General features: G+C 34.8%; 1 protein-coding gene across 1 annotated transcript; it reads right to left on the bottom strand.

Moving 5' to 3' along the window:
• On the bottom strand, positions 1-2452 carry LOC132052765 (high affinity nitrate transporter 2.4-like). The gene is made up of 3 exons (XM_059444443.1): positions 1478-2452; positions 1260-1375; positions 1-941 (listed from the first exon to the last, which is right to left on the bottom strand). Exons 1-3 carry the CDS (start codon positions 2285-2287, stop codon positions 275-277), a joined length of 1593 nt encoding a protein of 530 aa, XP_059300426.1. The 5' UTR covers positions 2288-2452; the 3' UTR covers positions 1-274.
• Positions 2453-18231: the final 15779 nt, after the last annotated feature.

The following is an 18231-nucleotide window of genomic DNA, read 5'->3' on the forward strand; positions in this document are numbered from 1 at the left end:
AGAAGTCAAAAGTTTTATTATAATACACATCTGAATCTACACTCTGAAAAACAACAACCATTGGCCATAGAATATTCTTTTGAAAAGCTAACAGGAAACATACCCAATGAGTAATATATATGCTTCATTTAAAAAAGAAACAACATCCACCTTAGTAGATTCCAAGTATTTGTCTTCAAAGATCAACGAGCAACATCATTTTAAAAAAACAAAGAAAAACCAGGACACATTTTGCTTATTGAGACAACTCAGCTGATTGAACATTCAATCAAACTCAGACACGATTTGGCGTCAAATTTGGTGGAGTAGGTGCGGACCCCACGCGCTTGCCACGCTCTGATCGGCAGTTCTCGGCGAACTTCAAGCTGTTTTGGTGCATTCCCTTTTGTCTCTCAGCTTCCGTATACTCGGAGGAATAATAATGTTCTTCACTTCCCTTAACGGGGTCTTTTGTTGGTGGCAAAAACATGCTTCCCCATTGTGGGAAATGACACAAAGTCACAGGAAGAGTGCAACCAATAATCATTATTCCCATATAAGTTAGCCCTTCTGCTGTTGAGTACTTCGAGCTCGTGAAAAACAACAGTTGTGTCAATCCAGAACCAAAGTTGCCTCCAGCGCCTGTCATGCCTGAGATAATACCTAATGATCGACGAGAAATAAAGGGAATAATACCGAACGTTGCACCACAAGCAGCTTGGGCTCCAATTGAGAAAAGGATCATGAATGTTACGGCAATAGGCAGATTATTTGCACGGCCCAACAGGACACAGAATACTCCTCCGAGTGTTTGTAGGATCCATAGGACCCAAAGTCTCCCTCTCATGCCGAATTTTTTGGCTGCGTAATCTGAAGAAAATCCTCCGAATGGACGAGCTAATATGTTAGCCATACCGAATGTGGCTGCGATGATTCCCGCATAGTGAAGCTTTAGATCAAATCTGTAGATTTTTGTACACAATTTTGTAATTAGTTTAAGTATGTACACATAGCAGTTTTGGGCAGGTTACCTACTATAACGAGTTAACTGTAAAAACACTTTTACATAGTCAGCAACGGCGGAGCCACAACCAACGGAGGAGATTCAATTGGATCTAACTTCGTCGAAAAATCGTACTATGTAAATGACGTAAAAATAAATTTTCTTGTGTATATCTACACAATCTTTTGAATCCCTTGACACAAGGGAAATTTTCATTATAGTTGTAAAATAGTTCAAATTTTGCTTTACATGTTAGGTCCTAATTTTTGAATCTAACCTGTCGAAGAAGTACTCGGCAATCACATTGTCTGTAGACAATTCAACTCCCATAGAGTATCCATAGAGAAGGACAAAGATCCATGTCCTGTAGTTTGTTGCAGCATACCACAATATCTGAAATTAAGAAAGATGAGACATACATAATTAGCTCAATTTTGTCTACTTAATAAAGCAAAAGTACAAAAGTATTAAATCTTGGGTGTAATTTGGACTTACGTTACCGAATTTATCTTTAGCAACATCACCCTTCTTCTGTAAAGCACCACGGTTTCCATCAGGCAAATCTTGACCAAGAGTCAACACCAAAATACCCATAATAACATGAAGCCAACCAGGAATAAAAAACGCAATTCTCCAAGCAGTGAAAGGAGTTGCACCCACCCTTCGAATTATATCATAAAGAATTGGCATAAGGAGTTGAGTCGCACCACCACCCATATTTCCCCATCCAGCAGCAGTACCATTTACTAGCCCAATAATCTGACTATTAAACATGGTACTCATCCAGTATTGGCACGACACAAACGTCGCGAGTGAAAACCCAATCATGAACCGGACAGCTACGTACCCCCCAGCGGACGATACAAACGACATACAAAATACGGTTGGGGCTGAAAACATGATCAGAAATGCGCACCCGTAACGCGGGCCCAACATGTCACAAACCGCACCCATAACAAGCCTAGATAAAATACTTCCGGAAACAGAAGCAACGCCAGCGTTACCAATGTCCATTTTGGTCAAGTTAAGGTTGTCGCGAATAATAGGCACTAAAGGTGCAGCAGCAAATGTGGAAATGAAACAAGTAAAGAAGGAAATCCAGGAGAGTTGAAATGTTAGGCCATGAGGTTTCGAAAACGAATAAAATTTAAATTGTTTGGCTTTGTGTTCAGTATCAACCGGTACTGAAAATTTTGCCATGGTATCAGTTGGCACCATCGGAGAAGCCACCGAGAAAGCAAGAACGGGCTCTCTTCCGGTGACTCCATGCATAGAACTTCCCGGTTCTCCTTCAATATCAGCCATTTTTTGATCAAGGAAATAGCTGATTAATTTTACAATATGCAAAGAAGATATTAAAATTTGATGTGTGTTACTTTAAGACGGAGGTTTATATAGGAATTAAAGAGTTGACAATGTGTGTAATTGAGGCAAGTGATTAGAGATTCCCAAAGGTTACATTTCGTTTTTGGAGGATTTAATTATTTGTTTAACGAATCCATTCCGCCGCATGCATCTGAATATGAATAGTGGTAACCCCTTATGGTATATACCAAAGGTTCACTGACCATTCTCGGTATCTTCGTTTTATTAGTTTTTTTTTTCTTTTCCCTTCGTTCGCTATTTGGAGCAGTACTACAATATCTAAACGTCACTAATAAAAAAATCTCTATTTTTTCACTGATTTCCTAATGAAAAATGTTCAGTGGCTATTTCTCACTGAATGTTGGTGGGAAAAACCTAGATATATAGTAGGATTTTCACACGGAAAAAACTAGGATGTTTTCCAGCATTTCAATGAAAACTTGTTTCCCATCACGTGTTTTTCCAGTGAGCTGATTCGGTGGGAATGAGGTGAAAAAATCATAGTATTTTATAGCATAAATTTCCCACTGAAATGTCGATGGGAAAACTTCTGTCTTTAGTAGTGCGTTACCCCTTTTGACATACAAGTGTTGAACCAGTCTTTTAAAACAATTCGCAGAATTTCTTATTTAAGCCATTCAATCATACCTGACAACTTCATAATGAATTTAAGTTATACATGTTGAATGTATAGAACTAATGCTTATCATAAGGATATGCCTGTAGTTACCTTATAGTGACTCATATAATATTTTTTTAACTGCTAGTACTAGTGTATAAAACTTAAACTCCTCTAATAACCATTAATTAGTCTCCCATACTCCTCCACGATAGTTCCAGGTGGAGATCTTGTGGACTAAAACTGCTGTACATAGTAATATTCGTTTACTATTGTGCTTGGTTAAATAGTTTTCGTGGTTTTGATGATCCTACGTAATACACTATACGTATATGTTTAGAATATCTTGCAGGCATTCTTTCCTTCTTAATTATATCTTGTCATTGTGGTTTGTACTGGATATAAAGAGAAGAGTCTTGTAGATCATAGCTACTTCAAGTTCTTCCTGCCTAATAGTTTTGGCTAGAGTAATGAATTTAAGTGGTTGACTTAAACGGAGTAGTAGATATCACCTATATGGATCTTTTTCTTCCATTATTCCAATATATTTAGCTAATTATGCATTAATTATAAGGATTTGCAGGTCTTTTAAGACAATTTCCTTTCATGTGATTTTAGGTCTACCTTGTTCCTTTTAACACCTTCACTTACTACAGTTTCACGCATCCAGACTATGCAGAAAGATAAAAAATAGTACTAGGGGATCATTAATTTCTTCTCATCTGCCTATAACTTTAGTGAATAGTTATTCAATACCTTTTACGGGCAAAAAGAAGAAGATACTTTTTAAATAATTGAGATGCGTTCAAATTTCAACATTATATATCGTTATGTGGGTTTAAGAGATCATCACTAACTCTCATACATTGAATTTGGTTGATTCTGTCTCCATTCATTTTGGCATGTGCACTTTTCATCTTGTCTTCCTCAAAGCATATTCAACCACTCGACAAGTGAATCCAACAAGGTTGGAAAAGTGATATGAAAAAGAATGGCTCATACTAACCTCCAACGAACATGTCCATTTTCTACCGTGAAAGATATATTAATTAATTAGAACTTAAACTAACACAAAAGGCAAGTAGTAGAAAAGGAGGTCAAAAAAGCAATAATACCCGCTTACAAAATGGCTGGTTTACTTGCAGTCAAATAAAGCTAACGCGGTGTATTGGAGGAAACGGCACTCCTTCCCAACCTTTGAAATTGAAATAATAACTTTTTTTATTTTCCATCTAGTGTCCGATACCAGTAATGAAGGCGTCCGACTAATTACAAATTAATCGTGTGGGGAATTTTCATATTGAGATGCAGAGAAGGAGTCGAAATATTTAGTTTATGCATGGGTTTTGAACTAGATTTTTATTGATTTATTGAGTTCTGAATAAATTATTTGTACACCTTAACGACTTTTTACCACAAATACAAGGTTTGAGTTCAAAACTACTAGGTTTCGCCGACCCCGTAGTTACCACTGTGGCTCCGCCCTTGTTGGGAGGTAAAGCGTTTCCTAACAAAACGAGTCCGTAATTACATACTAACACTTTACTAACAATATACTAACACTTCCATAGAGCAATTAATTATTACATAATTAATCTTCTTTCTCACGTATTTCCTTATTTAAATTCAGATGCAGAACGATCTCCAACAACTAGTTCCAAGGTCAAATGGTAGACTGGCAGATACTCTGCTTATAAATTAACAAGTTGTGAATCTTTAATACTTATATTTTGGGTATGATATGGAGATGGAGACAAGAAACTATCATCATGTTCTTTACCTTAGCCTTTGAGAAGATCCTAGCGTTATATATTTGGGGTAAATTATTTACTACTCGATAATTTAACACGATGACCTGGTAAATTGCTGGAAATCCATTGGAAATCAAATGGATGACGTAATTAATTAATCTTATAGACGTTTCTCAAGATTCAATTATTATTGAATAGTCCTCTCTCTTATGAGGGCGTCACTATAAGTCCTAGACATGATGATCATATCGATAGGTAGGAGACAGATAAGTGAATGTTTGACAACATTATTAATATCTTTAATTTGGTTGATATCTTGATTGCATATCAATAATGAGATGCAAGCTCGGAGATTCCTCACCCAAAAAGGAAAATAATTAAATTGTTAATTATATGCCACTTTTTTCAGTTATTCGAAGGGACAATTCAGTATATGTCATGATAATTAAATACAAAAATAAGGTCATTCAAGAATGCAAGAGTACGACTTTTGGAAAGGATGAACATGGTTTATATATCCAAGTATATTTATCTATAGAATCTATAGATTTAAGTAAACTTGGATATAATATGCGTGTGCATGTCTTTAAAATTTTAAAATAAGGGAAATTAGCACTTTAGTCCTTCAAATATTTAAAATTTTGAGTTTGATACTTGTGATCTCTAGGTAAGCATAACCTTCAATTAATTGATATGTGCACTTTCGATCTCTCTAACTGTGAATCTTCACAACTTTAATGAATTATTATGTTCAGATTAAATATTCCATATTTGAGAGTAAAACATAGTTCGAAAAAATAATCCAAAAATCAAATATTCCTATATGAAAGGGCCAAAAACACAAATTTCAGTTAATTGAAGGTTAAATGCTCTTAGTCAAATATTATGAGAGCCAAAATCAGAATTCATCAGCAATCGAGGGACACAAAGGTGCATTTATCCCTTTAAATAATACTCTCTCCGTCCCAAAAAGATTGTCTTATTTTGACTTGACAGTTGGCACGGTGTTTAAGAAAAAAAAAAGACTTTTGAAATTTGTGGTCCAAAACAAACATTAGATATTTGTGTGGTTGTAAATCATCTCATAAAATTAAATTGTTTTCAAATATAGAAATGTATCAATCTTTTTTGGACAACCTAATATGGAAAGTAAAACAATTTTTTTGGGACGGAGGGAGTAATTGAAAAATATAAATTCAAAGCAATAGTTAAAATAATATACTTGAATTTAAATGAATTTTTCAGCATATTGTAAGGGTAAGTGATATAAATGGCCAAAAATAGAGGGGAATGTTGTTTTACAAATTCGCCCTAGAACTTAGAAGTTGTAGGAGGAATAGAGGATAAATATGGAGTAGACATTCAAGAATGACCAAGTAGTTATTAATTAGAATTAATGATAAAAAACACACATAACTATTATTTTTTCGCGAGTTTCATATTCTAACTATTAGTTGTTCCTTTTAATGTCATCTTTAAGACGGCAATGATGCCCGAAGAATGGAGGTCGAGTGTAATAATCCCTCTATACAAGAACAAGGGCGATATCCAGAGCTGCAACAACTATAGAGGTATCGTTTTCGCCGAGCCATACTATGAAAGTGTGGGAAAAGGGTGGTGGAGATGAGGGTGAGAGAGACGTATCTATTTCGGAGAAACGGTTCGGATTCATGTCGGGACGTCGACTACGTACGATTAGCCATCCATCTTATAAGTAGGCTTGGTGGAGTATACGGGAGAGGAAGAGAGGGACTTACACATGGTATTCATCGACCTAGAAAAGGCTTACGACAAAGTTCCAAAGGAGGAGATCTTATAGAGATGCTTGGAGGCTAAGGTGAACTGTGGCGTACATTAGGGTGATCAAGGACATGTATGAGGAGCCGAGAGACCGGGGCAAGGGGACGGTAGGAGGAGACTCGGCAGCACTTCCGATTGTGATGGGGTTGCATCAGATCGGCCCTTAGTCCGTTTTTATTTGCCTTGGTGATGGATGATTTGACGCGGCAAATTCAAGGTGAGGTGCCATGGTGTATGCTTTTCGTGAATGACATAGTCCTAATCGACGAGACTCGTAGCGGAGTTAACGCTAAGTTGGAGGGTTGAGGCGTACTCGGAGTTCAAAGGGTTCGAGCCGAGCAGGACTCGGGAAGAGCGCAGTACTTGGAGTGCAAGTTCGGTGAAGCGCCTCGAAGAGGTCGGCGTGGAAGTGAGGCTTGGTACCCGTGTCATCGAGAAGAAAAAGTAGTTTCAAGTATCTTGGGTCTATTATACAAGGCGGTGGGAAGATCGACGATGATGTCACACGTCGTATTGGGGTAGGGTGGATGAAATATGAGTGCTCGCGTCCAGGTCAGCATATGTGATGTTAAGGGTGCCGCCACAACTTAAAGGCAAGTTCTACTAAAGTGGTGGGACCGATCAATGGGCCGGGCGTGTTCGCGCTAAGATCTCTCACGTTCAAAAGATGAAAGTTGCCGAAACGAGAATGCCGAGATGGATGTGCGGGCACGCCGGAGTGACAAGATTGGGAATGAGGCTATTGGGGACAAGGTGGGGGTGACCTCGGTGGAAGACAAGATGCGGGGCCGAGACTGAGATGGTTTGGACATGTGAAGAGGAGAGGCACGCATGCCGTTGTGGAAGTGTGAGAGGCTAGCCACGGATGGTTTCGAAGCTGGTAGGGGTAGACCGAAAAAGTATTGGGGAGAGATGATTAGACAGACTTGGCGCAGATTTGCTTACCGAGGATACGACCTTAGATAAAGGAGGGTATGGAGGACTCGGATTAGGGCAAAGCTAGTAGATAGCGGTTTTTAAAAGGCGAGGCGTAAGGCGGGCGTTTTATGTTTCGAGGCGTTAGCCCCGAGGCACGGGGCGTAAGCCCCATGGGGTTTTAATTTTTAGTATTTTATAAAATAATATAATTATAATAAATACTTTTAAATCGATGAAATAGCGTAAAAAATTGAAGAAAACTATCAATAAGTGATATATATATATATATATATATATATATATATATGCTCCACCCCCACAAAAAAAGTAATTAGAACAATCTACTATACGCTACTTACAAGTACAAGTGACTGCTCGTTACTTTGTTGAGATAGTAGAAGACAAGACAAATAATTGGAAAAGAACATATATTAGGCATTCTAGCAATAAAAGAGGTCTTGACTTTTAAATTTAATGTTTCATTCCTTTTTAAAACATTTGAGTAATTACATGTTGACTTTTGAGAATTTGGGCATTATACTAAGGACTTATTTAACAAATTTCGTTTTAGTTTGAAGAAGTTTTTTGGGCTTACGCCCCAACACGCCCCAACGAAAAAAACTCGCCCTAGACGCCCAGAATTGTCGGGCGTACGCCTTTTGGGACTTTCGCCCCGACCCATCGCCCCGGGGCATTTTTGGTACGCCCTGCCCCAGGGCTCGCCCCGAAAACGCCTTTTAAAACACTGGTAGATTGTATCGTTTATCCTTTCATATTAGTAGTCGCATTATCGCGATATAAGTTCTTGTGCTTTGATTTCTGCTACTATCTGTTATTTTCTGTACTTTGATTATCTTATTTTATCTGTGATAGCTGCTACCCCTTTGCAAACTGCTTCATCATAGCCTAGTCGCTTTCGTTATTTTCATTTCCATATCGCTTTGAATTTTTTTGACTTCTTTTTATGCTTTCTATTAAGCCGAGAGTCTTTGAAGCCCGTCTCCACTTAGTAGGAGTAAGGTTCTATACCTCCTGCATTTCACGTTGTGGGATTTCATTGGGTTGTTGTTGTTGTAGTAGTTGTTCCTTTTTCAGAATTTACTCACTCATTGGAATAATTTCAACAAACTTCAAAAGAGGAAAAACGAATATAGTTTGAAACATTTATTAATATAATTGTATAAATTATATTATAATAATAATAATAATTATTATTATTATTATTATTTATTATTTTTGGGTCTTAAAGATATGGCTTCATTGGCTTTACCGTTTAGCCGGCGCTGACTTCTTCAATTTTGAACCCAGCTGATTTTAGACAAATAACTTTTGCGTAGCATAAAGGGTTTATATGACTTAACAAGTAAACTCAAGATGTCATACCATTAATGCTCGTTTTTGCTTCCATGTCCTTTTCCCTGAGCAGTTCAAGAGCTATTAAACTCATAGTGGATTGACGGACTAAGCTTTCAGTTTTCAAAAGAAAATGTTTTTTAACCGGACTACCTGCAAATATTTGCATTTTGCAAAATCAAATGTGTTAATTTTATGGGCCACGTATATTAGTTCATGGCCCACATTTAATATTATTTTTTGGTTTGATAAATAATTGCTAAATCCTAATTTTATCAAGGGAGTAATTTAGGATAACCCCCATTACCCACTTTGATAAGGAGTGGGAAATAACTGCCTGATCCCTCTCTCTGCCTATTAAAGGGAATTACCTACCCCATCTACGGTATTTGGAATAGAACGCACAAGGTAAAGAGAGAGAAAAGAAAACTTATTAAGTCATGAGCTGAAGATTTCTTTCTCCTCGGCTCGGTTCAAGTCAAGAACACTATAGCCGATTTTGGTATGTTTTCTTGACTGAATTATCGTTGTTGTAAGTTTATGCGAAAATCATGCAGTTCCACGTTCCTGAATAATTGATAGAATTTTAAGTTAGATTATTTATGTTTTACGGTCTATGATTTGTGAAAATCCTTACAAAGTGTCCTTCCAATCGCTGCAAAAGGTAACTCCAATAGATGTTCATACTTATGAGGATATTTTAAAGCTCGAGAATTTGGTTTTATACCTTTATCCCTTTCATCTTAGTGCTAAAATTGGTTATTCGCTCCGAAGATGATAATGTAAATTAGAGTTCAAATAATTTCTATGCAACTTATTGCAAATTATTAGTTATTCTGAACCCCCTTGAATGAGGACGGGACAAAGTGAAGGGATTAATAGAATTCTAACTTTGTAAGCTTTCGAAGAAGGGATGCATATGATACCTTAGGTAAATCTCACTCCCAATCGAGCATGTGACGGACTGATAGAATTCTAAATCTGCAAGCTCTCGAAGGGATCAATGCATATGATACCTTAGGCAAATCTCACTCCCAATCGAGCATGCATAAGAGAAATCGAGACTACATGATGTCTTAGTAACCTTTAAATATTATAAGACCTAGTACCTTTGATATTTCTTTTAGAGATAATGGTCAAAAACACACCTCAAATATTATTTCTTTGCGAGTTTCCTATTCAGACTATCAGATGTTTGCGTTTCCTATCTAAACTATTAAATGTTTGCGTTTCCTACCTGAACTATCACCAATTATTTATCAAAACACACCTCGATTAGTAGTTGGTGGTGCGTGGTGTCACTCTATTTTTTTAATTTAAAAATGGTGCCAAATAACACTCCACGCGGATAATTAAAGGAACTAATTGAATTTTTTTTAAAAATCAATAGATAATGGTAAAAAGCACACCTGAATTATCAGTTTTTGCAAGTTTCTAGCACCATCAGATACTAGTCGAGGTGTGTTTAGATTTGTAATTGGTGATAGTTCATGTATGAAATACAAACACTTGATAGTGCAGGTGTGTTTTGATAAATATTTGATGATAATTCAGGTAGAAAATATAAACACCTAATAGTTCAGATAAAAAACTCGCAAAAAAGTGATACTTTAAATGTGTTTTTGACTATTTCTTTTAACAAAGGGGCACTAGCGCACTCTACCCAAAAAAGCTGACGGCACCTTTTTTTTTAATGTTTTTATGATAACTATTTGAATTGAACTAGCATAAAGTAAACGAAATAAAATAAAAATAATAATAATATCAAGTTAACTCCCATAGAGAACCTGATGGCCTGTGCTCGTGTCCTTCGGAAGCTCCCTGAACTATGGATATACTATATATTTTCGTATGCTAATTTTTTTAATGCAACAATAATTAAATGATATATATTTCCAATTTAATTTGTAAATTTTAAGAATAAATTAAATTGTTTAAATTAGTGGAAACACTGAATATGTTTACCCAAATTGTCTTTTAAGCCAAATTGACGTGTCATCAGGGGCGGATGGTGTAGTGGCTAGGGCGTTCAGCCGAACCCCTTCGGTGAAATATTACCTTGTATATATAATGTTAAAATTATTTTTTATGTATATATAGTACATATTGAACCCCCTTGACTTCTTCGTTTGTTAACTAATTTATATTTTTGAACCCCCTTAGTGTGAATTCTGGCTCCACTGCATGTCATGGTAAAAACGTACCTACGCTAGCGGACATCATGATACGTAGATTATCCAAATGAGACTAAAGAGAAACCAATAAAAATTCAAACAATCCGTAAACGTACCGTACTTATCTTCTTGATTTTGTTTTGGTTTTTTATCACTCAATATTATATCAGTCAGCAGTGCATCATTTCTAGGTTTTATATAAAATCATAAAAAAGTTGCACGTACAATTCTGTATGATATTTTTCAAGATTCTTTTCCAGTAAATATTTTAGCACTATTAAGATTACATCCTATTTGAGTATCAAGATTTGAGAAACATAATCTTGTTTCAGCCTTTGAATCGTTAAATTGAATCATTCACTAGAATTGAAAGAAAATAATAATAATATTTTTTTCAACATTTCTATAGGTAGCTAGATGGTCTAATAACAGACATGTTGACGACTGAAAGATAAGCTAAGGTAATAAGCCCGTAAAATAAGGTGTGTAAATGACTTTTCAGGATAATTTTAACGGGCAACTTATGTATTTCCCCCTTTTTTTGCTTGATCATCAGATCACTTAATTACATGCATGACTACATTGTGAGTGTATAACAAAGGAATATTATCTACAACACAATCACAACCTATAAGATCAATTATATATAATGAGCATGGCTATGATGACTCTGATATTATCAAGACAGGTTCAAAGAGTTTTACCAAATTAACAAATTAAACCAAGACTAAACTTTTTGTTAATTAAGTTGACCAGGTTATAATAATATGCATGTATAGCTCATAATCTTCAAATTGGTAATTATATCAACTATATTCTATGACTTGCTCATTGATAAAAATGTACATTTTCGGCAACTTGCAATTCTATGAAAAGCTAAAGAATTATGTAGTCACTCCTCTTACGTTCACCTTTTTGAGATATGTTAATAGAAAAATCTAACAAGTTGTTTGCTTCATCATGTCAATTGAAACTATCTTATCATATTATTATTGAAGTTTCCTTCTCTCTTTTTTTTTTTTTTTTTTTGCAATTGACAAAACTTGCATAATTGAGAACCAATTAGACAATCTGTCGACACTCCTATATGATGATACACTCCTATATGATGATATTTAGCTAATAAATTGACCTTTTAATGGTTCTTGATAGCGCTATTGTAATTAGTTAGCACAAGAGTCTATATCAGAAAGTGGCTGGGGATCGGGTTGAAATGTTGAAGAGGTGATAGTGGTTCAATGAAGACTACTAATTAAAAGCTGGATATTATGCACGACTTTACATGGATTTAGGGTGGAAAAATATTTTTCTATAAAATGTTTATCAGAAAAATAAATGGTATTTTTATTTATTTTCTGATATTTGGTAAATAAGAAGAAAATATTACCTCAAAATTATTTCTATATATATAATCTAAGCAAATACTATTGGGTGGGGAAGGATGAGGTCCCGGAGAAATACTGCTTATGACACTCGTTTTCTCTACTTTTAAAAACAAATCCAAAAATATTTTCCATTAAAATGGAAAAACTGACTTTCTGATTTTGCTAGTTTTAGAGAGTGTTAGATAATGATAGAAAAATTGTCTTATGAAAAGTATTTTCTCAAGAATATTTTCCGTCATACAAACATGTCATTAATTAATTAAGGACACACGACAGATTAAGAAGGGGCTTTGCCTCTTTAATTGATTAAGCTCGTCATAGCTTATACATTGACTCAGTCCTGGCTAATCTTACATTCATATCCAACCACCGAAAAACAAATAAAGAACGGAAAGTCATACTATTGCTAGTTTATGGATGAAGTCCATTACTCGTAAGGTCACCTAACTATTCAAAATTATTTAATAAAGTCATATTTCTTTTATTTGTATTAAAAAAGTCACTTAACTACATCTACATCATTTAGAAGGTTACTCAACCGCAAAATAACCATCTTACCCTTTATTTTATCAACCTTTGTTGTTTTTTCACCTTTTAAATAGTAGTATTATTTTCTCTTTTTAATCTATAGTATGGACTTACCTATAGAACAAAAAAATCTTATTTATGAAGTTGGAAAATATTCTCCTACCGAACACACCCTAAAGTGGGCGAAAGTAGAAAGAAAAGATTTTTTTTTTTCAAAAAAGAGTAACAAAAGAAAGAAAAATGTCACTGTTTTCCTCTTCACAGAGTTGCATATGTCAATTTTCAACAGAGTGGAACCAAATGAGTTCAGTATCGTCCTCTTGAATTCCTTAGAGCCGTAAATGAGAACTGCTCTAATTAAATAACTAAACTGACCGTGTATATTTACCTGCTTTGCTCATTATGTCTTAATCAGCAGATTAGTTATACCTTTTATTAATCACTTGTTCTTACGCAATATAAACTTAAATTTTGTTGCTTGCGTTTGAAAACGATAGATTAAGAGATTCTGCGCTGGAAATTAAAAAGTAATTGTTCCAGATCTTGTGTGCAATGTCTGCCCACTTTTGGCAGCTAAAACAATTAAGGAGGTCAGAGGTTAGGTGTAAGATATCCAATTACAATTAATTACGTAATGTGTACACACATTTTTTTTTGGTATCGGGTTGATGGAGACAGAGGTATATACTAGTACAATTAGCTACTCCCTCCATTTCAAATTATCCGTCGTGGTTATTAAAAATAGTTGGCTCAAATTATTTGTTGTTTTAAAAGTTCAAGACACAATTGATTATATTTTTCTCATTTTACCCTAAGTAGAATTTTGTCATTAATGAAAATGACGCATAAATAGAGTAAATATGGAGAGAGATTAAAACTTAGACATAAACAAAGGTAAATTTAGTCAAATACCCTTCCTAATTAATACTTACAAATTTCTTAAGAGACGTGTAAAATAAAAATGACAACAGATAATTTGAGACGGACGAAGTACATTTTTTTATTAACCTTTCAAAGCTCTGCTGGGGTGTTAATTTTAACCGGGGGAGGCTTTTCAGACAATAACGAGATTTTTGTGATGTCATGAGAAGATATTAAACTCTGGCTCTTCTTTCCTTTTTAATCATTAAAATTCTTCAATGATATCAAGAAAGAAATTTTGTTCTAACTATCTAGACTCTTGGAGTGTTACAGTGTCCAAATTGCTTTATTGCTTTCAGTGACGTTTTGTTACATGTGTTGGAATGAATATAAATTTCCAACCCTTAATTAGTCTTAGTTTCAAGCCTTAAGAAGAATAATTTTTTAAGGAGCATTTTCTTATTAAATGAGTCCTATACGACCTAAATTAAGGGGCCTAGACGGTGAGAATTTGAGTTAGTTTCGAATAATAGAAGGTTATTAATTCTTGCATTGCCAATCATTACATTACAATTTATGCAGTTTTAATTCTTACATTACAATCCTTACATTTCTAAATCTTATATAATTATATTACAATCTTTGCATTACTAATTCCTGCATATGATTCTTAGATTATTAATATCTACATGAGTTGTCTCTAAACCAAATGACTTCTAATGTCAAACTTTTGTATCGAAAGAGATAAATGTTGATTAATCTGGCTAAAATTGAATATAACTTGATAAAATGAAATAATTGAAACATGAGAATATACTTTAAGACAATCTATTTAACGTTATGATTGTATCCTTCGATTGTGTCATATGTATTACTTCCTATGTTTCACCTCTGGCTTTAGTAATCTATCAACGTTATCAATGTTTGATGTATCAGTTTGATGTGATTTTTTGATTTTTCTTTATACACCCTACCTGAAAGCATGTACATTAATTTATACAAAGTACACCCAATGGGGGATAAAATCACATACCGAAAATGAAGTGGGAGAGGAACAATTTGCACGATTTCCCTTATTCGCGGGTGGTCTTTAATTTTTGTCCCTCAATTCTTTAGCTTTTTTTAATTTTTGTTTTCGCCTAAAAATCTCGAGTTTTCGGGTTCGAACTCCATTTCGATCTAAAAATTAAAAAAAATCACAAGGCAGACTCTACATTTAAGGCAGAGTTTGCATGAAACTCTCTGTTATAAGGCAGAGCTTGCCTACAAACCCTACCTCATAAGGCAAACTCTGCCTTATAAGGTAGAACTCTGCCATGCGAATTCAACCTCTGCCTGGCAACTTTTGTAAAAATTTTGGTGGCGAGGGTTTGGCAGTTTGAAAACCGAACCTTAGGGCCCCAGTCACTTTTTTAAATGAAGGACAAAAATTAAAGACCAACAATTTGAGGGACAAAAATTAAAGACCAACAATTTGAGGGACAAAAATTAAAGACCAATGCCTTTCAAGGCCAATCCGCGCGAAAAAACGAAATTCGCAAGCCCAAATAGTCTTTAGAAGATAAATAGATGGGCTTGTAATGGATTAAGGTTTGGCCCCACCCAGATATAGAGACTTATAGACTATGGATACCTCGTACTGGGCCGATATTGTCCCAAGGAACCTCACAGTAGAAAGCACGTAACCTAAGCCTACTCAAACTAATCTAAATAATGGCGCAGTTCTTCAAAGGAAAATCATTACTGACATAGATATATGTATCAAAATTGTGTAACCATCTCATTTGGAATTTTAAACGGTTAGAAAAAAACATACTTGAATTTATTTAATTATATTTTCGATTTCACACTTGAATTTATTTAATTATATTTTCGATTTCACTTTTTATGTAGTTCCCGATATTTAAGAAATATCTAAAACCTGTAATTTGATTTCCCAAATAGCAATGCTATTATCTTTCTGAAATGAATGGTAGCTTACAAGCTCATATGAATTGTTAGTAGTCTCTTTATAAGTTATTTTGAATGAATTGGCACCTGATGCTGAACCTCTCTTCTCATTGGATTGAGGAGCACATTCAATTGATGGATTTTTTTTTTTTATTATATATAATCATGTTTGTTTATGGTAAAAATCGGGGTCGCTAGCCCCGACCCGGGGCTCGATGATCCGAACCCAGAACAAGAAGCAACGGATAGAAGAGCTTGGCTGAACCGGATAGAGACATTCGGACCCGACGATTCCCGAGGAGGACAAGGACACCCGCAGTTGGAGATGTTGTGGAAAATTCGGCCCGTTGCGGATTTCACTCCGCACGACGTAGGGAACAATTATCAAACCCGAGAATTCGGGGATCCTTACTCTAATTGATTTAGTTACCTTGTAGGATATAAATTCTTGTACTATAAATAGGGAGGGGGGTAAATCTTCATTCCCCATCAGCTTTTCACCATTTTACTGTACAATTATACTATTTGTTTCTCAAAGTTCTGTCAAGCATAAAGTTAATAAGATCATCAATAGTTTGGTCCGAGCAAACTCAAGTCTCAGGCCGGGCTGTTCATCCAAATTCACAGCTATTTCATACTCTCTAATTCGCAATCTATGTTTCGTTACTATTATTTTTCCGTTCTATAGTGAATCAAATCGCATATCTTTTAAACCACTTATAAATTCAATTGTTACCTTTTTAAGGGGTAAACAATGCTATTTGAGCCAACTTGCACATCGACTAACTTCACATGTTATCTGCTATCTCCCATTGCCACCGGCATAGGTGTCGAGTAACTCTAACCACCAAGGTTTGAACATATGGGAAGAAATCATCTAATGTTTTTGCCTCGGTAGAGATTTGAACCTGAGGCCTCATGGTTCTCATCTTTCCTATAATTTCATCGAAGACCATCCTTATATTAATGCCTCGCCCCAAATTAACAGTCACTTTAGCTCAAAAAGATTATCCCAAAAAATTGTCACTTTAAGAATTCAAGACTAAAGTCAGTAATTATTTTTAACTATACCCTTTATATTGATAGGAATGCAAATGTATTGAAGAGGAAAAATCAATATGCTTTTAGTAGATAGGCTTATTTTAATAAACCAAATCTTGTATTTTTTTTTTTAATGGGCATGAAAAAAGCTATAGCGGCAATAAAAATGGGACGGGAGGGAGTATTTTATTTACATGTTCAGGTGTGAACGCGAACAAAATAATTAAAAACCTCTTTATCAGATGTTGAATAAAAAAGTCTGGAACTTGTCATTAGAAAAAGAGAAAAAAGAAAGCGTAAAAACTTGGCTAGAATTGCAACAACCTAAATCTCTTATTAAAGAAAAATTGGTTTTATAGAATGTAACTATTTAAAATACCAGCTAATGTCTTAAACCAACTGTATTTTGAGCAGAGAAAGCTGGAAAAACAAACCAGAGAAAGCTGATATAAATGTTAAACCAAGAGGACATTAACAAATTAAAGGTCCTACAGGCTACATGCATGAATATTAGTTGCTCTCATTGTTTTATTTTTTTGAACGTTTTGATTTAATTAATGTCTTTCACGCCGTAAAGAAAACAAATGGATTCAACTCCTCTTCATTTGTCACTGTTTCCATTTCTCTAAACTCTTACCTGGATGAGATACACATATCATACTTCAAATTTATAGTTGAGATCTAATTAATTAAAGCAAGATTTTAATTATGATTAAGATTAGAAACATCCGTATATCGCTCAAAAGATTTTTGGCAATTCCATAATTTTAGCTGAATATCATCCCACACAGAGGCGGATCCAGGATTTGGAGGTTCCTGGTGCCACACCATCCAAATAGGATAAATGGGTCGGTTTGTTCGATTCGGGTTATTTATCTTTTTCGATTTATATAGACAAATCGATCAAATATGCAGATTTATTTAGCAGTGTTCTCTTCTAGCTATTTTGAGATTAAAGAGATCTAAGCTAAAACAAATTTGTAGGAATAGGAGGCCTTATTCTCTAGAACTTTGAGCAAGAAACAAATTTTCCACGTTAAAAATTCTTACCTGTATAAACCATCTAATACTGTTACCTCAATATATTCATCCTCCAATGTCTTCGTGTGTTGTTGCAGATATACAATTGAGAAAGAATCAAGAATTGTAGCTTTAACTCAGTCATCTTCACTTAGCGCAAACATCGCTGAAAGAACATAATATCTTTTAAATTTTATCATAATATTATTTATCAATTTTAAAACTTAATAATATAATTTACTGTTTAAATATATCTTTATTACTTAATATTTATGTGATATTTTAAAATTTAGTACTCATTGATATGGAATATGCACGCCGCACACATATTAAGAGATTAATACTTAAACAAAGAGGGAGTAAAAACTTAAACAAAGAGGGAGTAAAAAGAATCAAGAATTAATTAAAGCAAGTAAAGAAGAATTGAAGAAAAAAATAAAAAACGAAAAAGGATAGAGCTGAAGCGTGTAACTTAGCAGCAAGT

The sequence above is a fragment of the Lycium ferocissimum genome, chromosome 4 (genome assembly GCF_029784015.1).
Source record: "Lycium ferocissimum isolate CSIRO_LF1 chromosome 4, AGI_CSIRO_Lferr_CH_V1, whole genome shotgun sequence".
Taxonomy (NCBI): Eukaryota; Viridiplantae; Streptophyta; class Magnoliopsida; order Solanales; family Solanaceae; genus Lycium; species Lycium ferocissimum.

Coding starts and splice junctions, on each gene's coding strand:
- LOC132052765 (XM_059444443.1), bottom strand. CDS start 2,287: ATGGCTGATATTGAAGGAGAACCGGGAAGTTCTATGCATGGAGTCACC. Junction 1,376..1,477: donor CTAAAGATAAATTCGGTAAC/GTAAGTCCAAAT, acceptor TCTTAATTTCAG/ATATTGTGGTATGCTGCAAC. Junction 942..1,259: donor GCCGAGTACTTCTTCGACAG/GTTAGATTCAAA, acceptor AAAAATCTACAG/ATTTGATCTAAAGCTTCACT.